Below are 26,236 nucleotides of genomic sequence, written 5' to 3'. Positions count from 1 at the left end.
GTATTTACGGGTCTCCTTCTCTCTGTCACTGTTCCTTCACCCACCCTCTCAGGGTCCCTGTGCCCCCCACCCCCAAGATTCTGTTCCCCTGTCTCTCTTGGACTTCTGTCTTTCCCTCTCACTCTGAGCGTCTGCCCTCCATCCAAGTCTTTCTCTCTCTCTCCCTCCCCTCCCTCCCCCTCCCTCCCTCTTTGGGTCAGTCTAGCCCCCCACCAATCTCTGTCCCCCTCTTTCTGATTCTCTGCTCGCACCTAAGTCTTAGTGTCTTCCACCTTTCCACTTGGGTCAGTGTGTCCTCTCCCTCACTGCTGGCATTTCCTCTCTGGACCTCTGTCTCGCCCTCTCTCTGGGTCTCTGTGCCCCTCCCCTACTCTGGGGTTCTGTACCCCTCTCTCTGGATCTCGGTCCCAGAGCCTGTCCGACCCTTCGCCCCGCCTCCCGCCCTACACGTCTCCCAGATTGCCCGCCCCCCAGACCTGGCCCCGCCCCAGACTGGGCTGGAAAGTGGCGGATCCGGTTTGTCCTGGGTGCATCAGAAACCCGGGTTAGTGGAGGGAATGCGGGGAGTCCGATAGGTTGCGGTGGCTGCAGCAGCATGGTGGGTGCGGAGAAGGAGCAGGTACGGCGGCCGGACCCCGGGTCTGTGGGAGCAGGGGGCTGGGGGCCTGGTCTCCTGGTTCCCACAGAGGAGGGCGCTGGAGACCCAGATTCTTGAGTCAGACAAAGGAAGGGGTTGCTGGGGGCCCGGACTCCTGGGTCCTTGGGGACAGATAGGAGGTAAGAGTTGGAGGGTTGAGATTCCTGAGTCTGGGAGAGGAAGGCGCTGTGGTCCCGGACTCCTGGATCTCCGGCTACGGCGCGGGTGGGTCACTCCGTGTCCCGTGGGACTGAGCTGGATTCCCCCCACCACCCTTCTTGTTCCTGTCCTCAGAGCTGGATCCCCAAGACCTTCAAGAAGAAGACGTGCACGACTTTCATCGTTGACCCCGCAGATCCGGGGTGAGGAGCTCGCCCCGGGGACGGACCCCAGAGCGCCCCGGGCCCGCTGACCCCGCCCACCGCAGACCCCGCCCTTTGGCTCCTCCCCTCCCCCATTCCTGTCACTGCGGACACTCCCAAGGGCGTTCCCTGGTGGCTCTTTCCCTGCGGAGGGCTTGGGTCAGTCTGCAAAGGCTTGCAATTTCCCATTCTCCCACTCAGGGTCAGTGTTAAGCCCCAGGGCTGGGTTCTGTTTCTTTCCTTCCTCGTGTCTCCTCTGTGTGTCTCTGGCTACTTGTATCACTATCTCTGACTTTCTTTCTTGGCTGTCTCTGTTCATTCATTCATTCATTCGTTCGTTCATTCCTGCAAGAAACCTTCAGTCAGTATTCTCAAGAGCACAGGCCATGCCAGGGTTTAAATTTCAGCTGGGGCATGTGCTGTGTGACTTAGGGGAAATCATTTCACTTCTCTGGGCCTCATCTGTCATCTGGGCATAAAAACAGGCCCTCCCTCCTGGCTTATTGTGAGAATTAAACAAGTTAATGCTTGTGGTATTCCTGCAACAGTGCCCAGCACATCGTAAGCACTGGAAAATATCTCTGATTCTAACTGGAAGATAGCAGTTACCTAGTGTGTGTAGGCCCTGTGCTTGTGCTGAGTGGCCAAGGGGTGGCTGCCCTTAGGCTCTCAAGTGAGTTCTGGCTTTCTAGCTGTCTCCAAGACAACCTTTGGGGTGTGGGAAATGCAAACATTCCTAACTTAGTGTGTGTTTCGTTATGAAGATATTACATTAGTGCAGGATGGCTTGAATTATGTAAAAATAAACATACACATTATTTAGGGGTGAGTTCTCAAAAACTTTTACTGATGGGAAGTGTGATCAAAAAAGTGGCCTGGTGGGAGGAAGACAATTGTAAGGCAAGGAGATGGGAGCTGCAAAGAACAGGACACTGGATCAGGTGGGAGCCAAGAGGGGGCATCTGGCTAAGACCGGGGAGGGGACACAGGGTGGCACTAGTAGTTTCTGGAGGATGAGGTTCCAGTGAGGTGACATTTAAAGGATGAGCTAGAGTTTGACAGTTGAAGGCGTACTGGAGAGAAAGGCATGAAAAGTAATTCCAGAAATGGGAACAGTGTAAACTGCCCCTTTGACAATGTAATGTGGCTAGGAAATGGGGCGAAGTTCAAAGTGCAAGGAGTGTCTGGAGGAGGGTGGGGCCGGAACTCACAAGGCCTCCAAGGCCACCTGGAAGGGGCTGGGGCCTTGTCCTGGTGTTTGGGGGAGCCATGGGAGGGTCAGGATCAGCTCTGGGTGTGAAAAGACCCTCTGAGGGCCACGTGAGGATGAATAGGAGTTTAAGAGGCTGGGTGTGGGTCTGGGTGGAAGGAGAAGAGGCCTGAGCCAGATCAGGGCTGTGGGGACAGAGAGTGGAGGGGAGAAGGCAAAGATTCAGGGGGTTAAGAGCTTGGGGACCCATGGATTTAGGGAGTGAGAGGGGAGGATGGATCTCGGACATCTGGTCTGGGGCCTGGGAGACAGTGGGGTTGTCCCTGAGATGGGGACCCAGGGAGATGAACAGGTTTGAGAAATGTTGCTGAGCTCAGAGGGGGACCTCGTGTGAGGGAGGGGCCTGGGGGGAACCAGGGGCATCGCAGACCTGCATCAGGGACTTAGGAAAGATCTGTGATTTCCATTTAAGATTTGAGAAGTCCTGGCTGTAGATGTAATGTGGTTGTGGAAGTCGGTGAGATGTCAAGGGTCGGGGTAGGAGGAAGAACTCATAAAATGAGAGGAAATTGCAAACTGGCAATTCTATGCCCGATTTTTTTTTTTTTCATGGAAGAGGATTTCTAAAAACCTGTCTCTGAATGCCTCAAGACAAACATGCTGCCTCAAGTCACCACAGCCTTCGGCACATTCACTTATAATTTTCCACTTGGTGCTTCTTTCCCTTAAGTTACTGATCTGACCCCTAGGGGCACTGAGTTTGAGACCCTTGTAGGGCAGCCATGTGATCCTGGCTCTGGGGAACGCCTGCCCTCAAGGAAGGTGCAGAGGAAGAGAAAGCCACAGATGAGGCAGAGACAAAGTAGCCAGGAGAACGGGTGTGCCCTGCCAAAGGAAACGTTTTCTAGAATCAGAGCCTTTTAGCGGTGATCAGTGCTGCTCTGTCAGATGACACCTGCATAGAAGCCACTGTGTTTGAGGACGTGCAGGTAATTGCTGACTTTATCAGGAACAATTTCAGTTTCGGTGGCCACACAGAGGAAAAAGCGTAGGAGATGAAATGTGCGGAGAGAGAGTCTGCCAGGGCTGTCCACCACAACTTCTGCGATGGTGAAAATGTTCTATATCCACATCCAATATGGCAGCCACATGTGGCTCCTGACCACTTCAAATGTGGCCAGAGCAACTGAGGAATGGAATTTTTAATTGTATTTAATTTTAGTTTATTTGAATATAAAGAGTGCTGTAAGGGGAGGGGGAGAAAAAAAAGAGTGCTGTATGACTAGAGGCTACTGTATTGGACCGTTCAGGTTCTGGAACATTCCATGAAGAAATTTTGTCAGGAAGGGCTAGTGGGAAGTAGATGGAAGGGAATGAGGGAGGTCCAGGGATGGGGATGAGATGGGTGAAAGGATTAAGTGGATAAACTGAGGCATGCCAGGACCCTGGAAGTAGACTCAGAAAGGGGGCATGTGTTTCCTGTAGTTCTCACTGTGCTAGGATTCTGTGTGGACTGGTTGGTCATTCTTTAAGTGTCTTTACAACTTTTGCCAAATCCACAGGCCACCTGTGCTATTCTTTCCATAAAATTGGTCTTTAAATCATGACTCACTCCATTTACAGCAATGCAGGTCTACCCAGTATCTGAATCCCTTCCGGAATCAGGGACCAAAGAGATTTAGGTGCATTTTCAAATAAATCCTTCATTCCCCCCAACTCGTGTTGCTTTCACTCTCTTTTTAATTTTTTTAATTTTTTTTTTATTTTTAGTTGTTTTGTTGTTGTTTTTTTCTGGGGGTGGGTAATTAAGTTTATTTATTTTAATGAGGTTCTGGGGGTTGAACCCAGGACCTCGTGCATGCTGAGCATTCGCTCTGCCACTGAGCTATACCCTCCCCCACTGTTGCTTGCTCTTTAAACTCAGGTGCCATTCCCATCAGGTAACAAGGGATGCTTGTACATTTATTTAGATGGAAAAAGTTGAATATATGGTCATCGTAAATGGAAAATCTGTTCCATTTGCCACAAAGAGAACGAAACTTGTCATAAAAGACAATTACAATGAAAAGCAAATAAAAATATTTACCTTCTAACTGGATGTTGTTGCCAGCTCAGTTTTCTGAGCCTGAGGCCAGCTTTTCTCTGTTACAAAGAAAGAGTAGTAAAGGGTTAGGCATTAAAAATATTCTGGGACCCAGCTGAGCCTCTCTCCTTGACAGTAATCACGAGAACTCAGAAAGGAATGACTTTCTCACTGTGTTATTCAAGGTTATTTAAAGCTCTGTGTGGAGTTCACAGAGACTGGGTCTGGTATGCAACCCCCATTTTAGGAAATGTTGAGTTTTTTCATTGACGCCTCATAGTTCTATGAAGTAGGCTGTGCTATTATTGTCTTTTCATTTGAGGAGGCAATTTAGGCTCAGAGAGGTGAAGCCACTTGCCCAAAGTCACACAGCTGCCTCAGCCTCCAGCGCATGCGTGCTCTCTGAATCACTCTCTAGATTTTCCTTTTCATGTCAGTATCATCTATTTGGTCCGGGGGCAGCAAGCGTGTTCCCATTTCAGGCCCTACAGGCAATAGTGAGGGTAGGGCCCTGAAGACCTCCCTGCTCAGGCTTACTTGAGCCACTGTGGCTTCCTACTGGTGGGCTAGGAGACTGAGGCTGTCACCTCCCACCCCAGTCTCTCCCTCAAGCTAGTCAGAACCAGAGAGGGGCAGTGCCAGCATCAGCATGGACAGTGAACACTTCTGGGGGGCATGCAGAAATTTGGACATTTCTCTAGGATGCTTGGGGTTGGTGGGGACACCCCTCGGGTTCATGTTCCTCCTCCCCACCCCTCAGGGGGACCTTGTGCCAATGTGGGCATCCTCGGCGTGCCCACCCGTCAGTGGCTGTGGAGGATGCGTTCGGGGCAGCCGTGGTGACCGTGTGGGACAGTAACTTACACACCACAGAGAAGCCCACAGATGCCTTCGGGGACCTGGACTTCCTGGGAGCTGGCCGCAAGGCCAGCAATGTGAGACCTGCTTGTCTGGGCAGGGCCAGGGTTGGCCACGGGGCTGCATGCCAACGGGGTCTCCTGGAGCCAGGGTCTGGGGGTGCCTCAGCTGAACACTGTGTCTCCCCATTTGTCCATCCCTGTTTTTACCTCTCCTGGATCTCTGTCCCCTCCACCTCTGTCTGTCTTCTCTGAATCCATCCTCCTCTATCTGTGTTTGTCTGCCTCTCTCTGGGTCTCTGTCTCCCTTTCTCTCGGTCCCTGTCCACCTCCGTCTGGGTCCCTGTCTGCTCCCCTACCCCCGATCTCTGTCATTCTCTCTCTGCATCTCTGTCCCTTTCTCTCTTTCTCTGTCCCTCTCCCCTGGGTCTCCGTCACCCACCTGCCGCCGCCCTCGCCCCGCCCCCGGATCTCTGTCATCTCTCTGCGTTTCTGTCCCTATCTCTCTGTCTCTGTCTTCCTCCCTGTGTTCCCTCCTCTCGTGTGTCCACAGTTCCTCCGGCTCTCTGACCGCACGGATCCAGCTACAGTTTATAATCTGGTCACGCGCACATGGGGCTTCCGGGCCCCGAACCTGGTGGTGTCAGTGCTGGGGGGGTCGGGGGGCCCCATCCTCCAGACCTGGCTGCAGGACCTGCTGCGACGCGGTCTGGTGCGCGCTGCCCAGAGCACAGGTGACTGAGGGTGGGAGGGGGGCTGTGCCCTCCCTCAACTTCTCTAAGATGCTGTCTACCCGCCCCCACCCCCACCCCGTCAGTCTCTGTGTGGGTTTTTGTCTGACTCTCTAGTCTCTCTGTCTGTCTCTACACGCCTGTGTTGCCTCTGGACCTCATCACCACTCTCCGTGTCGCCGTGTAGGGGCCTGGATTGTCACTGGAGGGCTGCACCAGGGCATTGGCCGGCATGTTGGTGTGGCTGTGCGGGACCACCAGACGGCCAGCACTGGGGGCAGCAAGGTGGTGGCCATGGGCGTGGCCCCCTGGGGTGTGGTTCGGAATAGAGAGACACTCGTCAACCCCAAGGTAGGACCCAGGGGCTTGGGAATGGAGGGGACTGGGGGCTGGGAATCCCGGGTCTGAGGGAGGAGGAGCTGGAACCGGACTCAGGGTCGAGGGAAGAGCAGTTGCTGCCTGTCCTCCTGGCTCTGGTGGAAAGGCTCCCTGGTCTGGCCACTTGTCCCCCAGGGCTCGTTCCCTGCGAGGTACCGGTGGCGCGGCGACCCCGAGGATGGGGTGCAGTTTCCTCTCGACTACAACTACTCGGCCTTCTTCCTGGTGGACGACGGCACGCACGGCCGGCTGGGCGGAGAGAACCGCTTCCGCTTGGGCTTCGAGTCCTACGTCGCCCAGCAGAAGACGGGCGTGGGAGGTGAGTGGCTTTTTTCCACTGGAGATTCATGGCCCAAGGCTCAGGATCCCAGGGGGCTGATCTGGTCGGAATTTGAGGGTTGAGGTCAGGAGGAGTGATGGTTAAGTGATGGGCTTCTCCCATCATTTGCTGTGTTAAAAAAAAAAACTTTACCTTGTAATCTACAATATGTGGATGTGCACAGCTTGAGGAATTTTAAACAAAACTGAACCAGCTTGTGCCACCAGCACCCAGATCAAGAAACAGAGTATAATCAGCTCCTTCTCCTGCCCACACCCAAGGGCCACCCTATCTTGCTTGTCACAACATATGGTAGTTCTGACCATGTTTCACATGAGTAGAATCACATCTGCACGTTTTAAAGTCTGGCTTCTTATACTCAACATTATTTCTGTGAGAGTCATCCATATCATTGCATCAGTGGTAGTTTGTAAATAACCCACCCATCAAAGAAGAAAAAAAACTAGAAAATATTTTGAACTGAATGATAATGATGTTATGACATACTAACACTTTTGGGATAAGGCCAATATAATACTTGTAGACTTAAAAGCACATATATGTTTAAAAAAAAAGAAAAGAAAGTCTGAAAATTAATGATTTAAATCTCCAGTGGGAAAAAACCAACTTAGAAACAGAAGAGCAAATCGAATCTAGAGAAAGTAGAAACAAGGAAATAATCAAGACAAGGACAGAAATTGCTAAAACAGATACAAATGTCCAGTGGAGAAAATCAGCTAAACCAAAAGTTGCTTCTTTGAAACATTTCCTGTATTTTAAAAAGTGTCCACTCTTAGTTCTTAAATTTTACTTAGTTTTTTGGCACCTTTAACCTTATTTTTAAAAATTATCTTTTTGGGGTGTATAATTCTATGAGTTTTAGCATATGTATGGATTCATGTGACCATTTCCTGAGTCAGGAAACAGATAGATTCTGTTCCCTTTGGACCCAACGCCTCGCAGCCACTGATCGGCTTTGCCATCCTTCTAGTCTCCTTTTTATCCAGAGGATCATATAAATGGAATCATGACCTTTTGAGACTGGCTTCTTCCACGCAGCATAATATTTTATGGCAGCTTTAATATGTGCTTATTGGAACTAATCAAACAGTGTGAAGGTACATAAGGAAATTCTTATTGCATGAGTTGTAATTTGTAAATAAGCCAAGGGTCAAAGAAGGAAAAAAAAAGTTAAAAGAGTCCCTTCCTAGCTCCAACCCTCTCTATTAAGTAATCAGTGTTATCAGTGTTATTTGGTTTGGAGTTTATCCTTTCATACATTTCTCTATGCTTATAAAATCCTATGCAATTGTATTTCCACCTCTATGGTGTTTCTTTCTCTCTTTTATACTATACATATCACTTTCTTACTACCATTCCTTTAGGTCCAGATTGCTATCTTGCATCTCCTTCTAACAGTTGCATGATATCCCTTGGTAATGGTTGTACCATCTGTTATTTAAATTTTTCTCAGTAGGTGGAGACTTAAAGTTCTATCAGTGTTTGGTACTACAAACAATGCTGAATAAATATTGACATATGAACATTGGTAATAACATCCAGGTGTTTTAAAGTTTATACAATAGATCACCAAAGTGAGATTGCTCTGCGTGTATATGAATAGATAGTACTAGACAACTTTCTAAAAATTTGGAGCAATTTTCACTTTGTTGAGAATATGTGAGAGTGTCTTTTTCTGTCCAGTGTCACCCAGCTTTGGATACTCTTGCTTTAATTTTTTTTTTCCAATTTGATGAGTAAAGAGTGACATCTCACTTTAAATTTGATCTTTTAATTTATCTAACCACTGTTAAAAGATATAAACATATATTTTGTTGGTCAATCCGATTTCCTCAGTTATGAATTGGCTATTCCTATTCTTTGCACATTTTGAATGAGGTTACTGCTTTCTTATGTTTTTGTAAGAATTCTTCATAGCCTGTCCCAAGTAATGCTTTGACTGTTAGATGTACTGTAAATTTTTTAACAGATATTTTAATTATGGTGTCTATTTCCACAAAAATTCTATCATTTTTATGTGGTTAGATGTATTTATTATTTCTTTTATAGCCCTTTGGTTTCCCTTGTTTTGTTTTCTTTAAAGGTCCACTCCATTCCAACGCTATGCACATATTCCAAGCCTTCTTTTTTAATACCTTATATTTTTTATTTTCAAATCTTTAATCTATTTGGAAATGCTTTTTACATGTTTTGAGGTAAGGAATCTACATTTTTTTTCTTCTAAATGGGAAGCTTTGTTTTTTTCATGGCCATTTAATAAATAAACCATCTTTTTCCAGTTAACTTGATATTGCTAATTCACTTATAGGTTAAATTCCTCTCTATGTTAAACTGTTTCTGAACCTTTCTCTCTTCTACCTCTCTATTTATCTCTTCTTGTGCCAAAAATATTTTTTAATTACCAGCAATTTAAAGATGTTTGAATACATATAAGGAAAAGTTCCTCCGTGCTGTTCTTCCTCAAAAATTTCTTAGCCCTTCTGATATTTATTCTTCCATATGAATTTTAAAATTATTTTAAATTAAAATTAAAAAAAGGAAAATATCACCTAACACCTCCTACCCCCCCTCTTTCCCCAAACTGCATTGAAGTTATGTGATACATTGTGACAGGTTACCATGGTATTTCTGTATGAATGAATTCCCAGGTGTTTTATTATTTTTATGAAAATATGGATAAGATGCATATTAGTACCAGTTGGAGGAAAGTTTTTGGCTTTTGTGTATTTTTCTTGTTTCAGTCCTCTAAACCAAATTTTCTTACTGATACTTATTTTGAATGGAGTTCCTCCAATATTCTGAGAATATAAAACATCTTTTCTTCAAATAAACATCTTTGTCTCTGCCAGTTTAAAAAAATACAGGTTTTCATTCAATTTTTTTCATTTTCTTGTATTATTATGTTAGCTCAAAACTTCCAGATAAGAAAAAAGAAAAACTTCCAGATAAGTGTGAATAGTAGTAAAGTTGTCTCATTTCTTATTTTAATGGGAATAGAGTTGGTAGAGAATGCTCTCATATGATTTTGCTGTCGGGCTTTGATAAATATCTTTACTGTATTTGGATAGTCCTTTTTATAATTCTTTATTTCCTTTATTTTCTGTTTGAACTTTCATCCTCTTCTGGCTCCTGGACAGTTAATCAGTTACAGGATTGACTCATGCCATAAAAATCCACGTCCTTCAGGAACCCAGGAGTCCAGGCTCCCAGCCCCCTCCTCCCTCAGGAAGTTGATCATTACTGTCTTCAGAATCTGGCCCCTCCCATTGTCCTCAAAGTCATGACAATTCCCATGAGCCTTGGGAATGAGGATTAGGCAGAATCCAACCTTTGCCACAGGGCCTTCTGGGAAATGTGGTTCTCTCCTATCCCTGCAAAGACTGATGGGAGGTGACCAAGCCCTCTGTTCTCTCTTCAGGGACTGGCATTGACATCCCTGTCCTCCTTCTCCTGATTGATGGTGATGAGAAGATGTTGCAGGTATAGGGGCCCGGATGTCTGAGTCTAAGTGAGCAGTGGCTGAGGGCCATACTCCTGGGTCCTGAGTCTTAGGGGAGGCAAGGGCTGGGGTTCTAGACTCCAGGTGGGGTGAATATCTTCTTTCCCTAACCTGATTCCCCGTTTTATCCTGTAGAGGATAGAGGACGCCACTCAGGCTCAGCTCCCCTGCCTCCTGGTGGCTGGGTCAGGGGGAGCTGCAGACTGCCTGGCAGAGATCCTGGAAGACACACTGGCTCCAGGAAGTGGAGGGGGCAGGCGACATGAAGCCCAAGATCGGATTAAGCGTTTCTTCCCCAAAGGGGACCCTGAGGTCCTGCAGGCCCAGGTATGATATTGGGGGTCCCACTCTGGATCTTGAGATGGGAGGGAGCTGGGGACTTCAGCTCCTGGGTCTTGAGAGGTGAAGGTACTGAGGACTTGGAGTCTTGGATCCAAGGGAAGAGGGATGGGGGCTCAGACTCATGGATATGAGGGAGGAGAGGCTGGGAACCTGGACTCCTTGGCACTGGGAGTAGAGATTACTAGGTCCTGGAGGGGAGCATTCTCCTGTATCTCTGTGGACAGGCCCAGGTGGAGTTGGGCTGGGGTTGTGGAATTTGGTATTGCAGGTGGAGAGGATCATGACTCGGAAGGAGCTGCTGACAGTCTATTCAACTGAAGACGGCCCTGAGGAATTTGAAACCATCGTTTTGAAGGCCCTTGTCAAGGGTAAGACTTGGACCCCTGAATCTCCCCCACTGTCAGCTTAACGTTGGACACCTCTCCTGGCCTCAGCACTTTATCCATCCTCTCTAACCTAAGGTTGTGTCCCCTTTGATCTCTTTCCTTTTATCATCCTATTTTGGGGCTTTGCATGGTGCTATTGGACAGATTTCCCAAGATACTTTCATTATGTTCCAACATTGCTTTCTTTCTGTTGCATCCATCCACCCATCCTTTCATCCTTCAACCATCCATCCATCCATATGTAAATCGATCTTTTACCCAACCATCCATCCATCTTGCCATTTACCCACCCTTCTATCTATCCATTCACATAGCCATTGACAATTCTGTCTACTCATCATTCTTCTAGCCATCCATCTTTCAATTTACCCTTCCATCTTTTTGTCTGTCCATCCACCCATCTATCCATCTTTCATCTATCCATCCATCTTCTCATCCATCCATCTATCCATCCATCCATTTTTCCATCTATCCACACACTTACTCTTTCTACCTTTCCTACATGCCTCCAATATGTTTTAGGCCCTGAGGGGCCGTGGAGTCAGAGATGAACCAGAGTGCTGTCTCCCAGTGAGGAACTCCTGATATTTCACTAGAGGAGTGAAGGTGAAAACTGAGGTAGGGAGCATCTTGGCCACCTGGTGCAGGCTGAGGATAGAGCTCATTATTTATTCAACAAACATCATTCCAGGCTCCAGAGATGAAAGCAGACCCCATTTCCTGCTCTCAAGGACCCCAGATCCTTCCAGCGTTATTTTGACACACCCTTAAGTAAATTCAAAACAAAAGCATGGGAGAGGAAATGTAGTCAGGAAGGGGAGAGAAATTCAATGGAGAGGTGGTATTTAAATTGGGCCTTGAAGAACTAGTAGAATTTGGAGTTAGTAAGATGGAGAGGTGAAGTAAATAAGTGGTAAGGAAGATTCCCATGGCTCTGTGGGATGTGGGTGGGGAGGGTCATTTTTGGTGTCAGAAGAGTTTTACAGGGAAAACACCCACTTAGATTAAAAATTCCCAAGAGGCACAGTTTAAATTTCTGATGTGTTCTCAGCCTCAGATCCTCACCCCAATTGCATCACCCCAATTGCATTGTAGTTCATGCGGAAAGAGTAGTTCCTTTTGACTTTGGAATCAGATAAAATTGAAATTTGAATACCAGCTTGGCCCCCTCCCTGCTGTGTGACGTTGAGAAAGTGACTTTCCCTCTCTGAGCCTTAGTGTGAAAAATAGAGATACTATCTGGCAGGAGTGTGGTGAGCCTCAGAGTCAGCTCATGGGCAGTGCCTGGTCCCCAGTAAATGGGAGCTCTTTTTAATATGATTCCATTTCTTGTGGGGACATATCCTTTCATAGAGGATGTCCATCAGTGGGCAGATCTGATTCACTTTGCAGAAGTTAACTCACCAGCCTCCTGGGAGAAAACAAAGCAGCTCTGGAAGATGTGGTTTGAGGGGCTGGTGTAGTAAGTCCATTGCCTGCAGAAGTGCGAGTGATTGCAGTCTGCTGGGGAAACTGGAGACGGCGGGACAGGCTCAGTGACAGCAGAGTCGAACTGATGGGGTTTCAGGAAGTGAGGAAGGAAGAGGGAAGAGGATAAATACTCCTTAAGAGTCTATGAACAGCCAGGCATTGTGCTGAGCAGTTGGCACGCATTATTGCCCCTGATCCTCCACCCCTACCTGTAAGGATTTGCAGTTTGCAGATGAAGAAACTGAGGCTCTGAGAGGGGGAGAGTGACTTGCCCCTGGTCACACAAGGTAACAGGTCAGGCTTTGAATTCAGGTCTGACTCTCAAGCCCACCACGTGGGGCATGTTGAGGGAGGGCTAAGAGGTCCACGTGGATGGCAGGAAGCATGTGACATGAAGGGAGGGATGGAGAGATGGCTGGTGAGGTGGGCAGGGCCAGACCACCCAGGACCTCAACTGAGACTTTGTCCTGAGAGGCACAGGAGAGCCAGGGTCAATTCTGTGTAGAGAAGGACCTTCTGGGGTCAGGCAGTGTCAGACTAGAGAGAAGAGACCATAAAGAAAAGGAGGAGACTGCAATGATGGTTGTGGGAGAGGATGAAGCTGGCGTTGGCACTGAGGCCCTGGGGACAGTAAATGGGGCTAGGCAGACAGTCAGGGGGCTGGAAAGATGGGGCTTGGGGACTGATCAGCTATAGGTCTGAAGGGAAGGAGGGACAAGGACAGCACCTGAGGGTCTGCCTCGATGACTGGGTGGAGAAAGGTGCCATCCCTGAGACGGGGAGCCCACAGAAGCTCAGTTTTGGGGAAAGACACTGAGCTCAGTATGGACATGGGGAGCAGTGAGGGCTTGGGGGGAGGGGCCCAGGTGACAAATGGTAACATATTGAGGCAGAATATAAAGCAAGATATGATACATCATTTTTTCCCCCTTCTCTTGAAACTGTGAGGGAATTAGGGGAGATTCATAGAATCATACAAAATCCAACTCTGAACTTGCTTTAGGGTTTTGAAGAGAAATATACAGTTTGTGGCCCGAGGCGTATTACTTTTTCTCTCTGGGCCTCTGGTTTCTCCCAAGTTAAAGTTATGCTGGTCAAGCTGCAGATTCCTCCCAATTTGGGACATCTTCCTACAGTTACTATTGAAAACAATGCCTCTAAGTGGGTACCATTATTATTCACACTTTATAGATGAGGAAACTGAGGCTCCCATGGTTCAGGGACTGGCCTGAGGCCATTCATTTAGTACGATTGGTGGAGCTGGGATTGGAACCCAGGATCGCCTGCCTCAAAGCCCTTTGCTTGTCCACGCTCCACTCGATAACCTAGTTCTGCAAAACCGATTTTTTGGAACAACCCAGATGAGATGATAGGGACATCTGTCTTCCTTTGCTTTGGAGACAGATGTGCAGCAAGTTTAGCCAGAAGGAAAAACTAACTCGATGGCACAAGTGCTCTGAGACCCAGGGATGTCTAGACTTTGCTTTACTTCTCCTTAGATCCACTGGATGCTTCAGACTTTCCACACATTTGAATCTATTAAACTGTTGGATCAGGGTTTTACAGGCTTCTTGTTCTTCCTTGCTGTCTTTAATGACCTTCAGGGTTTATGGAGTCCCTCTGATCTTTGGATTTTTTCCCTGCTTCCGTCTCCTCTTGCTTCTCACAAATTCTCCCCAAGTTTCAGGAAATCAGAGTGACTCACATTTGTCATCATATGTTTTCCTGCACCCAGGCTTTTGCTCAAGCTGCTCCTGTTGCCCTGTGGTTTCTTTTCTCACCTTGTCTATGCCCACCACCAAGGGCACCGATCACTCTGAGGGCAGTTATGTGGTCCTGGGGCATATTTCCCCCAAATGAGCTCCTACAGGGCGGGGACTGTTTCCGATTTCTCTCTCCACCCCTCACTTCCTGGCCCAAAGCCTACCTCAATAAATGTTAAATAAATAAATGATTCCCTTTCCTTTTCTTGGCAGCTCTAAACCCTGAGTTGAATGACCTTATGCTTGTAATAGCCTGACTTCTTAAAGACCCCGGACTCTGCCCACCAACACTCCCCTTATACAGACTTCAGATGTCAAGTGTCTCAAATAGAAGTAACACAGACATCCATCAGGTGTTCCCAACCTCCCCCTGACTTCTTGCTCCCTCTCCCTCTCACCCTTTCAGCCTGTGGGAGCTCCGAAGCCTCGGCTTACCTGGACGAGTTGCGTTTGGCTGTGGCTTGGAACCGTGTGGACATTGCCCAGAGTGAACTCTTCCGGGGGGACATCCAGTGGCGGGTGAGGAGTTGGGGCCTGGAGGCTGGGGATCCTGACAAAAGGGATGCGTTCTCCCCTCTCCCTGACTTCGTTGATATCTGGTTCTATTTTCCATTAAGGCCTGTTCTGCCTTCTCTCAATTGTCCATCTATCTCTGATTGTCCATCTGTCCTCCCTCCCCATCCATCCATCCATCCATTCGTCACTCATAGCTCTGTATCCTCATCTCTTGTCCTTAACCTCTGACCCCACCTGGCCTTTTGCCTGTCTCGGTGCTCACCTCTCCCCCCCATTCCTCCCTCCCCACCAGTCCTTCCATCTGGAGGCCTCCCTTATGGACGCGCTCCTGAATGACCGGCCGGAATTCGTTCGCTTGCTCATCTCCCATGGCCTCAGCTTGGGCCACTTCCTGACCCCGACGCGCCTGGCCCAGCTCTACAACGCAGCGCCCCCCAACTCGCTTATCCGCAGCCTTCTGGACCAGGTGTCCCACAGCGCAGGCACCAAAACCCCAGCCCTTAAATCCTCTGAGGAATCACCACCCCCTAAGGTGGGGCAGGTGCTGCGGATGTTGCTGGGGAAGACGTGCGCGCCGACGTTCCCCGCCGGGGGCACCCCCCTGAGCGAAGGCAACAGGGAGGATGTAAGGAACCTGGTGGGTGGGAGAAGCCCAAAGGGACCTGGGGGCGGGGCTATGTAGGGAGGGGCGTGACTAGAGAACTGGATGAGTGACTGAAGGGGGCGGGGCTGATAGTTGGGGCGGAGTCAGGGAGCGTCTGGGGCGGGGCTAACCTTCATCACGCCTTCCTTGCCTGCAGTCCTATCTGCTGCCTGACAAACCTGCCTCAGAACTCTTGCTGGAAGGAATCCCGGGGCAGGCCCCCTGGAGTGACCTGCTCCTCTGGGCACTGCTCCTGAACAGGGCTCAGATGGCCGTGTACTTCTGGGAGATGGTGAGCGCTGACTTGATCTCTGATTCTACTGTCTCCTACATCCCTGCCCTTTATTTCTACTGGACTCCAGTGCGCAAGCAGTAAGAGTGCCTGACCTACGTCCCACCCTATCCTACCTTCTTTTGGGGGGATGGGGTGGGGTGGGTAATTATGTTTACTTATTTATTTATTTTGATGGAGGTCCTGGGGAATCCGTCCTCCATTCTTTATATATGACCCCAAGGGCTGCTTCTTCCTCCCCACCCCTCACCCTCATCTATATATTTCTTGTAACTTGCCTTTTCCATTAACAGTATATATTGGGTGTTTCCTCTTGTTCATACATATGCATCAATTTCATCCTTTCAAAATGGATGCCTGTATGCGAAAGGGAGACGTTATCTGAGGCTGTGGGGGTCATTTCATCACAATTACACTTGTAGTTTAGATGCATCTTGTTACAATGCAGAAGGGGACAAAACTGAATACCTGTTTTCAGTTCTTTGGGGTACAAACTTAGGAATGGAATTGCTGGGTCATATGGTAACTCTGCATATAAGTTTTTGAGGCTGTTTTCCATAGTGACCGCACCATTTTACATTCTCACCAGCAGTGTATGGGGGTTCCATTTTTTCCATATCCTCAGCATCACTTGTTATTTTCTGTTTTTGTTTTTTTGTTGTGCTAAAATACAAATAACACGAAATTTACCATTTTAATCATTTTTAAAGTATACAGTTCACTGGTATCAGCTACACTCACACTGTTCTGTAACCATCCCCATCATCTAGGTCCGAACTCTGTCTTCATCCCAAACTAACTCTGCACCCATTTTAATAAAATTTTCAATTTTTTTTTCTTTTTTCGGAGGGGAGTTAATTAGGGTTTATTTATTTGTATGGAGGCACTGGGGATTGAACCCAGGACCTCGTGCATGCTAAGCATGTGCTCTACCACTGAGTTATACCCTCCCCCTTGTAAATAAGAACTCCCCATTCCCTCCAGCCCCTGGCAACCACTATTCTACTTTCTGCCTCCATGAATTTGACCATGCTAGGCACCTCATCTAAGTGGGATCATGTAATATTTGTACTTTGATATCTGGCTTATCTCACTTAGTATAATGTTTTCAAGGTTCTTCAGTATTGTATCATGTATTAAAATATCCTTCCTTTTTAAGATTGAATAATATTCCATTGTATGGATGTACTACATTTTCTTTATCCATTCATCTGTTGATGGACACGTGGGTTGTTTTGGCCTTTTGGCTATTGTGAATAATACTGCTATGGTTGGTGTACGAATATCTCTGTGAGTCCTTGCTTACAGTTGTTTCGAGTACATACCTAGGAATGGAACTGCTGGATCATGTAATTCTAGGTTTAATTTTTTTGAGGAACTGCCGTATTGTTTTGCACATTTTACTTTCACCAGCAAGGCACAAGTGTTCCAGTTTCTCCACATCTTCACCAACACTTGTTCTTTTCTTTTCTTTCTTTTTCTTTTTTGATAATTGCTATCCTAATGGGGGTGAAGTGGTATCTCACTGTGGTTTGGATTTGCATTTTCTTAATGATTAGTGATGTTGAGCATCTTTTCATCTGTTTATCAGCCATCTATATATCTTTGGAGAAATGTCTATTCAAGTCCTTTATCTACCTTTAAGTTGGCTTGTTGGTCTTTTTTGTTGATGAATTTTAAATTCTTTATATGTCCTGGATATTAATCCCTTGTTAGATATGTTATTTGCAAATATATTCTCCTTTTCTGTGGATTGTATTTTCCCTTTGTTGATAATGTCCTTTGATGTATAAAAGTTTAAAATTTTGATGATGTCCAGTTTGTCTTTTTTTCCTTTGTTTTCTTGTGCTTTTGGTGTCATATCTAATTAACCATTGCCAAATCCAAGGTCATGAAGTTTTATCCCTATGTTTTCTTCTAAGAGTTTTGTAGTTTTATAACTATTATATATAATTATTTAATCCTACATGTTAATCTTATTGAGATTCCTTATGTATGATGAGTTACTTCTGTCTTGCTGATTTCAAGATTCTCTCTTTGATTTGGGCTTCCAATGATCTGAGTATAATATTTCTTAGTGTGGATCTTTTTAAATTTATCCTACTTGGAATTCTTCATCTTCTTGGATGTGTAGATTCATGTGTTTTATCAAATTTGGGAAGTTTTAGTCTATTATATCTTGAAATATTTTTTCTGTCCCTTGCTATCCTCTGCTTTTGGGACTCCCATTATGCATATATTGTATGATTGATGCTGTCCCACAGTGTCTAAGGATCTGTTTATTCTTCTTTATTATTCTTTCTTTCTGCACCTCAAACTGGATAATCACAATTGCTCTATCTTCAAATTTACAAATTCTTTCTTCTGCCCCCTCAAAGCTGCTGTTAAGCCCTATTTATTTATTTAATTGAAGTTTAGTTGATTTACAATGTTGTGTCAATCTCTGATGTACAGCAGTGATTCAGTTATATATATAATATAAATATTCTTTTCTTCCTGTTCTTTTTCATTATAGGTTATTACAAGATATTGAATATAGTTCTGTGTGCTAGACATTAGGACCTTGTTTATTTTATATACAGGAGCATGTATCTGCTAATCCCAAACTCCTAATTTATCCCTCCCGTTAAGCCCTTTAAGCGAATTTCTTCATTTCAGTTATTGCACTTTTCAGCTCCAAAATTTCTATTTGATTCCTTTTTATAATTTCTGTTTCTTTATTTCTTTTTTTTTTTTTTGACACGTCCAAGCACATTTATTAGAAAAATATTTTCACTTGGAAGCTGTCTTCGTTGAAGGTCAAAGATCTGCTCCAGGGACCGTTGTGCTTTCGTGAGACCCCTCGCGGGCAGGAACTCCGGGGCTGCGGACCGCGGGGCCCAGGGAGGACCGGGCTCCGCCACACCCGCAGCCCGGGACACCCAAGTCCCAGGAGCCCCGGAAGCCGGGAGGCGGTGCAGCCGGCCGAAAAGGAGAGCCAGGCGCCTCGGCGGCCCGCGTGGCTTCACCTTTTCTTCACGAACTTCTTTCTGGAGGCATTGGGATTCAGGCGTCTCCTGCCGGCTCCCATGTTTCTTTATTTCTATTCTTTATTGGCTGAGACATCATTCTCCTGGCTTCCTTTAGCTCTTTGTTCATGATTTCTTCTAGCTTTTTGACTCTATTTAAGACAGTTGATTTAAAGTAAGTCCAGTGGCTAAGCTCCCTTATTTCTTTTCTCCTGTGAATGGGTCATACTTTCTTGTTTCTTTGCGTGCCTCATGATATTTTTTGTTGAAAATTGGACAATTTGAATATTATAATATGGCAACTCTGGAAATCAGCTTAACTCTTCCCTTCAGCGTTCGTTGTTGCTGCTTGTTGTGGGGTGTTGTTGTTTGTTTAGTGACTTTTCTAAACTACTTTTGTGAAGTCTGTATTACTTGTCATGTATGGCCACTGAAGTCCCTGTTCTGTTAGCTTAGTGGTCAGCTAGTGACTTGACAGAGATTTCCTTAAATGCCCGGGGCAGGGGGAGGTGTGGAATAAAACTCTCCCACTTTGCAGAATGGCTCTTTGTCGCAGCTGTCTTTCAACACTTAGGCAGGCTGTTTTCAGTTCTGCTCTAGCCTTCAATTCCTGCTTTTGCTGAGCCTCAAGTTCAGACAGAGGTGAAAGTTTAGGGTTTTCTTTAGTCTTCTCTGAACACGCATCCAGTCTTTGTCATGTGTGTAGCCTTCTAGATTCCCTGGTACACATAGAAGCTCTTTCAATCCCATATTCCCCCAAATATTTTCTTCCCCAGCTACTTCCCTCCCAAGCCGTTCAGGGTATATATTGCGTGCCTTGGCTGGTATTCTTTGCCTTGACTAGCTGAGGCTAATACATTTGACTTTAAATGCTTTCAAACATTACCTGGGAAGCCACTTCTGCTCTGGAGAAGCGCCAGGAAAAGTGAAACAAAAGCAAGTCCTTGAGCTGTCCCTTCAGGGAGCCACCAGCTAGGTTTACACACAACCACAATTATTTAAGGGTAAGATCTGGATTGTTCCTTCTGATACCAACAACCTGCAGCAGAAATATGGGCTGTTGCCTTCGAGGCAACCACTGAGCTGGGGAATTGGCAATGGTAAGCGGGTTAGTTAAAATGTCACAGTGCTCTTTTACCGAAATATAGCATTTTCTTTCATCATTAAGCATTCTCCTGTTTGTTTTAAATTTTATGTTAGATTCCAGACTTCTGAAAAAGTTGATTCTGTCAGTGTTTGCCAGCTTATTTGTTGCTTTTGTGGAGGGATGGCATTTTGAAGTTCTCTACTCTGCCATTTTAGGTGGTATCTCCAACTGCTTCTTGGCCTGCCTATAGCCTCTGATGTCATTTATCTATTTTATTTTATTTTATTTTATTTTATTTTATTTTATTTTATTTTAGGGGGTAGGTAATTAGGTTTACTTATTCATTTGTTTATTTGGAGGAGGTACTGGAGATTGGACCCAGGACCTCATGCGTGCTAAGCATGCACTCTACCATTTGATCTATACCCTCCCCACTCTGATATCATTTTAAGTCTAGCCTAGCTCCTGGTCTCTGAACCACCTGACTTCTGACATTTCCAGTTTCTTCCAGATCCCTGTACAAGCCTTACTTCATCCTTGGCCTTTGAGGACCTTGGTTAATTTCTGGCCTCTGGCTCTGTCCCTTCCCTTAATCACAAGCTTTTCCCCCACCTTCTTCACCCCTCCATGAATCTCACTCCAAACTCTGACCCTGTCTGTGACCCCCATCTCTCTCTGTCTCTCCAGGGTTCCAATTCCGTGGCCTCAGCTCTTGGGGCCTGTTTGTTGCTACGAGTGCTGGCGCGCCTGGAGACTGAGGCTGAGGAGGTAGCACGGAGGAAGGATCTGGCTGCCAAGTTTGAGGGGCTGGGTGTTGGTGCGTGGGGCATGGGTGCCTAGGGTGGGGCAAGGGAGCTACCATAAAGGGGGTTGTAAATCTTCCCATTCCTCTTCTCATAACCCTGCCCCCACCCCTCAGTCCCCTCATCTTTTCCCTCACACTGTGTTCCCGCTCCTTTCCCTCCCTCTCATATAAATCTCCCACACCTAGACCTCTTTGGACAGTGCTACCGCAGCAGTGAGAACCGGGCCGCTCGCCTGCTCCTTCGGCGCTGCCCGCTCTGGGGCGATTCCACCTGCCTCCAGCTTGCCACGCAGGCTGATGCCCGTGCCTTCTTTGCCCAGGACGGAGTACAGGTGAGCATCTGAGACACCAACATCCCAAATGCTTCTCAGCTGGACTCCGGGAAGTATGGAGGCTAAGCCCTTGCCATGATGGGCGGTCCATGGTCTTGACCAGCCCCTCCCCTGGAGACCACTCCTCCTCCAGAAATTCTCAGCCCTCTCCCAGAGATGTTGCTTTTCCCATAAAAGCCCCACCCACTACCACAGGAAAGCCAACCTTCCCGCAGCAAAGCTCACCCTCCTAAGAAGTTCTATTCCAGATATGGGGGGAGATACGGCTCCGTGGTAGAGCGCATGAGTGGAATGCGTGACATCCTGGTTCAATCCCCAGTACCTCCATTAAATAAATAAATAACTAAAGTTAATTACCTCCTCCCTAAAAGAAAACTGCAGGAAAAAAAACAAACGATACAGATGTAGGAATTCCTGGGAACTTTAGTAGGAGTCCCATCTCTTACACAGGAAGTCCTTTCCGCTTTTTTAAGAGGTCCCCATTTCCAGAGTTCAACAATTAGAATGACGTCACTGGACAATTACCTAGTGTTTTGGATATAGACAAACTCTAGTTTAGGAAATCCTACCCTTCCTATAGGAAATCCTTTCCTTTGGGAAGCCCTGCTTACCCACAGTCTTTCCCATCCTTCAAGCCTTGACATTTTGAAAACTCTCTCAATCTCCTTAATCTGAACCTGACAGGGGCTCAGAGAGTCCCACCCTCAGTACAAGTTTGCCCACTGAGCAGGAAGTCTCATCTTCACTTGGAATGATTTGTCTGGCCCTTCAAATAATTACCCAGAGTCCTTTGCTTCGAATGGTGGTTAAACTTATGGATTCCAGCTTTTGCCCCTTCCATGACCTCTTTGTGCCTCATCTGTGAAAAGGGAGAAAATGCTAGTACCTGTCCTCCTGGGGGGTGTGGTGAGGGCTAACTGAAGTAATCTACGTAAAGTCGTAAAGTGCTTAGCCCAGTATCTGGTATATTGTGTTAACAAATGTAGGCTGCTAAACTCTACTAACTAAAACCTGGGACAGGTGGCATTTGCCTTTGACCACTTTTCCCTCACCCCTGATAGTTATGGTCCCCACAGTGAGCACTGCTCTGTGCTCAGGAGCTGTGACCTGATCCTTGCCTGGGGTCTCCGGGAGGGGCTGTGGGGAGGTTCAGGCTCCTAATCTTCCCCGCACCCCACAGTCTCTGCTGACACAGAAGTGGTGGGGGGAGATGGACAGCACCACCCCCATTTGGGCCCTGGTTCTCGCCTTCTTTTGCCCCCCACTCATCTACACCAACCTCATCACCTTCAGGTCAGTCCCCCGGGTTTAAATTGGCGGGAGGGAGGGTGATCAGTTTCTCCTTCCTCCTCAGTTCTGACCCCCTTTCTGCTTGGTCTGTCTAATGGTTCCCTTCTTTGTTCATTCTCTTCCCCTCCCCTCACTGGGGGTGTGTTTTGGGAGGTGAGCTTTTGGGGGGCTCTCTTCAGTGTCTCTCAGGGCAATTCCTCTGCTCTCTGGCCACAGCTTTGCTGGGAGGTCCCTTTGGGGTGACTCTGGGTGGGGGGTCTCCTTTCCTTCCCTGCCATGTCTCTGGGTGACTAAGTTTGGGTCTCTCTGGAGAATTCCTCTCCCACCCTCACTTCCTGTTTCTCACTGTGTATGTGCCTCCCTGCCAGGAAGTCAGATGAGGAGCCCACGCAGAAGGACCTGGCATTTGACGTGGATAAAGGCGTCAACGGGGAAGGGCCTGTCGAGTGAGTGGAGCACCAGGTGCTGGAGGGGAGACGTGGGGCTTCAGGAGATGGTGGTTTCATGAAGCCACTGGAATTCTGAGGAAGTCTCGCAAATGCCAAGCTCAAGGCTTAGTTCAGGGATTGGGGTTCATCACTGGAAATCATATTGCCTGCTACGTGTACTTCCACCTTGACAGAGCAAGTGGGACTGGGTGAATCTGGTTCATTTAGGGATCCTTTGCCTATTTTGTTTTCTTACTCCAGGGTCTTTGCGCGTAATCTCTGTGCTGTGGTACCCTTGGAGGTATCTTCAAAATCAGTCCTAAGCAAGTGAAATAGAATATTTATCAATCTGATAATTCTGCAGAGTGGAGGCGCTGAGGGATTTAGCTCTAAGTCAGGCAGACCTAGTTTCAAATCCTGACTTTGACTTTGGAAGTGGCTTCACCCCTGAACCTCAGCTTTCTTTTCTGCAAAGAGAAGGTTGTGCCTGTGGTAGTCAGGTTAGGTAGGGTAACACTGCAATAACAAACATCCGAAACTCTCAGTGACTGGCAACAACAAGGATTTGGTCTCACTCACGCTCCATTTCTTGGTTGTCTGTGGCTCTGTTCCACGTGGTCTGCACTTTGGGACAAGCAAACACCTCCCAGCTGAGATGTTGCTGGTCTCACGGTAGATGGAAAAGAGACAGTACCAACCAGGTACTGGTGCTTGAAGCCTCCATGTGGAAGTGACACATGTCACTTTTGCCCACATTTCATTGGCAAAAGCAAGTCACGCGGTAATCCTTTAGCTCCTAATTCTCCCACTAGGAGGGAACCAAAATATTTGGTCCACAGCAATACAATGTACCACAATGCCTGATGGAGGGGTTGGAAGGATTCAAGGAGCTAATATATATAAAATGTGGATATCATAGTGCCCAGCACAAAGCAAATGCTCAATTAATGGGGACTATAATTACTTCTGCTATTATTAATATACTTATTTATTTTGTTGAATGGTGTGTGTGTGTGTGTGTGTGTGTAGGTATAAGGGTCTAAATCTATGGTAACAGGGAAACAGAAGAAGAGGCCCACATTTATAGCCATCTTTGCACCTTCCATCTCTACTTTAGCCACATAAATAGGACAAGGGAAGAACCTTGGCCCCAATATTGCAGAAGGAAAAATGTCCTGGTAACTGTTAGAAGCATAATCAGACTGCCAGCAGTCTGTAAACCCACTGCATACTTCGTGAAACAATTCAAATTTAAATATATGCGTATACATATATTTCTGAGACATTGCACAAAGGATACAAAATATTTGTCAAGATAAGAGGAGAAAAGTAAGGGAAAAAAATTTGAACAGCTGAAAAAAATTAGACGCAAGGCCCCAGTGTCAGGGTCAATAATGGTGTCCTTGCCTGGTGAGTTCTCAACTTGTGCACCATAGGATGCTGATGACAATAGCTGATGTCACAGAACACTTACAGCAGGCAGCCAGTGTGCTAAATCCTTTTGAAAATCAGCTCATTTAATTCTCTCAACAACCCTATGCCATAGGGTCTGTAATTATCCCTATTTTACTGCTGAAATAACAGAGGCATTAATTCACCCACCTCAGATCATGTGATTGGTCAGTGGTGGAGCTGGGATTTGAACCCAGATCGTCCTGTTCCTGAATCTGTGCACTAAAGCCACTGTGGAGTGCCACCTCTATGGAGAACTTTATAAAAGGACAGATTCCTGGATGCTCCCCACTGCAGGGAGGCCTCTGAAATCTGTGCGTGGCCTGGCTAGGGGTGATTCGGGATGGCGGATGTTAGGCCAGAGTCTGACTCACCACACATTTGTGTTATCAGGCTCCCACGGAGGGTGCAATGCAAAATACCCGGTCTGTTTTCTCCTGTTATTAGGGACTTGTTCTCTCTGTATCTCTCTTTCTTTAGCTTTTCTGTTCTTTCTGCTTATTTTCTGTAGAACAACTTTAGTGAGATAAAATTCACATACCATTCAGTTCACCCATTTAAGGTGTTCAATGCTCAATGGGTTTTTTAGTAAGTTCAGCGTTTTGAAATCATCATCAAAATTAATTTTAAAACATTTTCATCACTGCAACAAGAAACCATGTACCCATGAATGGTCATTCCCCACTCCTCCCACCCCTCCGGCCCCAGGCAACCACTAATTTACTTCCTGTCCCTACCGATTTTGCCTATTCTAGACATTTCGTATAAGTGGAGTCGTACACTATGTGGTCTTCTATGACTGGCTTTGTTAACTTAGCATCATGTTTTCAAGATTTATCCACTTTGTAGCATTTATCAGTGTTTCTTTCATTTTTATTGCTGAATTATATTCCATTGTCTGGATAGACCACATTTTGTCGATCTATTTATTAGTTGATGGACTTTGGGTTTGTTTCCACTTTTGAGTTTTCTTTCTGCTTGGTTTATAAAGAGAAGATGCCTCTCCAAGCCAGTTTGCTTTTCCTGCTAGCTTTCAGAATGTATTATTTTTAGTGTTATTCATTTTGCCGTTTCTGATCTGAGGTCAGAGTTAAGAGTCAGGATGAAATTGGGACAGAGGAGCAGAACTCAGGTGAGAAGGGTCAGAGATATGAGTGGACTAGGAAGCTAAATATGGCTGTACAGTTGAAAATCAGATATAGGGAAGGAAGAGTTATCTGAGAAATCTGGATAATCTGGTATCAGAATTTGTAGGTCAGAAGTTAATTTTCAGGGATAGTGTTGTCAAACCTGGGGAACCAAGGCCATGAAAGTGAGGGGGTCATAGGGCATATTTGAAGGTCAGAGGTCAGATAGATGGTCCAAAGTCAGACATAGAGACTCAGAGGTTGTGAAGGGGAAAGAAGAGGGACTTGGAGACAAAAGTTGGATTAGAGTCAGAGGTCAGCCCTGGGGCCAGAAGGGTGGAGGAAGTCAGAGGTGGACGGTCAGCAGTCTTGATGGTAGGAGATGTCAGAGGTCAGCAGTTAGATACAGAGGTCAAAAGTCAAGGAGATGGTAGACATCAGGCTCCATTCTGGCTCGAGCAGGGTCGGAAGTCATGAAGGTGGGGAATGCTTTGAAAGGAGGATAAGGAGGATGTGAAAGGTTAGAGGTCATCGTCATGGTGAAGGTCAGGTGCAGTGGTCAGGTTGAACCCTCCTCCCTTCTATCTCTCTCTTTCCCCCACAGGCCAGCAGACCCCCCTGAGAAGATGCCCTTAGGGGTGCTGAGGCCACCACGCCACAGGGGCTGCTGCGGGGGGTGCCCCCCGCGCCTGCGCCGCTGGCCCCAGTTCTGGGGGGCGCCAGTGACAGCCTTCATGGGCAACGTGGTCACCTACCTCCTCTTCCTGCTGCTCTTCGCCCACGTGCTGCTCATCGACTTCCAGCCCGAGCTGCCCGGCGGCCCGGAGCTGCTGCTCTACTTCTGGGCCTTCACCCTGCTCTGCGAGGAGTTCCGCCAGGGCCTGGGGGGCGGCCTGGGCAGCCTGGCGGGGGGGGGCCCCGGGGCCGACTCCCACCAGGCCTCCCTGAGCCGCCGGCTGCACCTCTACCTCTCCGACACCTGGAACCAGTGCGACCTGGTGGCCCTCACCTGCTTCCTCCTGGGCGTGGGCTGCCGGTGAGTGCCCGGTGACCTTCCACCCCGACCCAGGCGACCTCTGACCCTTCTCTCCTGGGGCAGGATGGGGGTGGGGGCATAGGGGGTGTGTCTCAACTCTTGGCTCCCCCGCTTCTTAAAACTGAAGTGTAGTTGATGTACAATATTATCTAAGTTACAGGT

General features: G+C 47.1%; 1 protein-coding gene across 7 annotated transcripts in view; it reads left to right on the top strand.

The window, feature by feature from the left end:
- Positions 1-485: 485 nt before the first annotated feature.
- TRPM4 (transient receptor potential cation channel subfamily M member 4) overlaps positions 486-26,236 on the top strand; it is a 37,425-nt gene continuing 11,674 nt past the window's right edge. For 5 of the 7 annotated variants that reach the window (XR_012075417.1, XR_012075418.1, XR_012075416.1 and 2 more), the window contains exons 1-17: positions 486-619; positions 932-999; positions 5,053-5,227; positions 5,703-5,883; positions 6,068-6,231; positions 6,394-6,577; positions 10,017-10,078; positions 10,233-10,424; positions 10,708-10,807; positions 14,465-14,577; positions 14,867-15,211; positions 15,375-15,509; positions 20,292-20,421; positions 20,596-20,741; positions 21,922-22,034; positions 22,400-22,477; positions 25,643-26,074. Coding sequence is in view for 4 of the 7 variants with exons in the window: in XM_072966658.1 (XP_072822759.1) it covers positions 596-619; positions 932-999; positions 5,053-5,227; positions 5,703-5,883; positions 6,068-6,231; positions 6,394-6,577; positions 10,017-10,078; positions 10,233-10,424; positions 10,708-10,807; positions 14,465-14,577; positions 14,867-15,211; positions 15,375-15,509; positions 20,292-20,421; positions 20,596-20,741; positions 21,922-22,034; positions 22,400-22,477; positions 25,643-26,074 (2,642 nt within the window). In the remaining 3 variants the exon portion in view is untranslated. The remainder of the gene's footprint in view (positions 620-931; positions 1,000-5,052; positions 5,228-5,702; positions 5,884-6,067; positions 6,232-6,393; positions 6,578-10,016; positions 10,079-10,232; positions 10,425-10,707; positions 10,808-14,464; positions 14,578-14,866; positions 15,212-15,374; positions 15,510-20,291; positions 20,422-20,595; positions 20,742-21,921; positions 22,035-22,399; positions 22,478-25,642; positions 26,075-26,236) is intronic. The other 2 variants (XM_072966659.1, XM_072966661.1) reach the window with 2 other exon arrangements.

This window comes from Vicugna pacos, chromosome 9 (genome assembly GCF_048564905.1).
Source record: "Vicugna pacos chromosome 9, VicPac4, whole genome shotgun sequence".
Taxonomy (NCBI): domain Eukaryota; kingdom Metazoa; phylum Chordata; class Mammalia; order Artiodactyla; family Camelidae; genus Vicugna; species Vicugna pacos.
The sequence above is the reverse complement of the archived record's forward strand: the minus strand, read 5'-3'. Positions and strand labels throughout refer to the sequence as shown.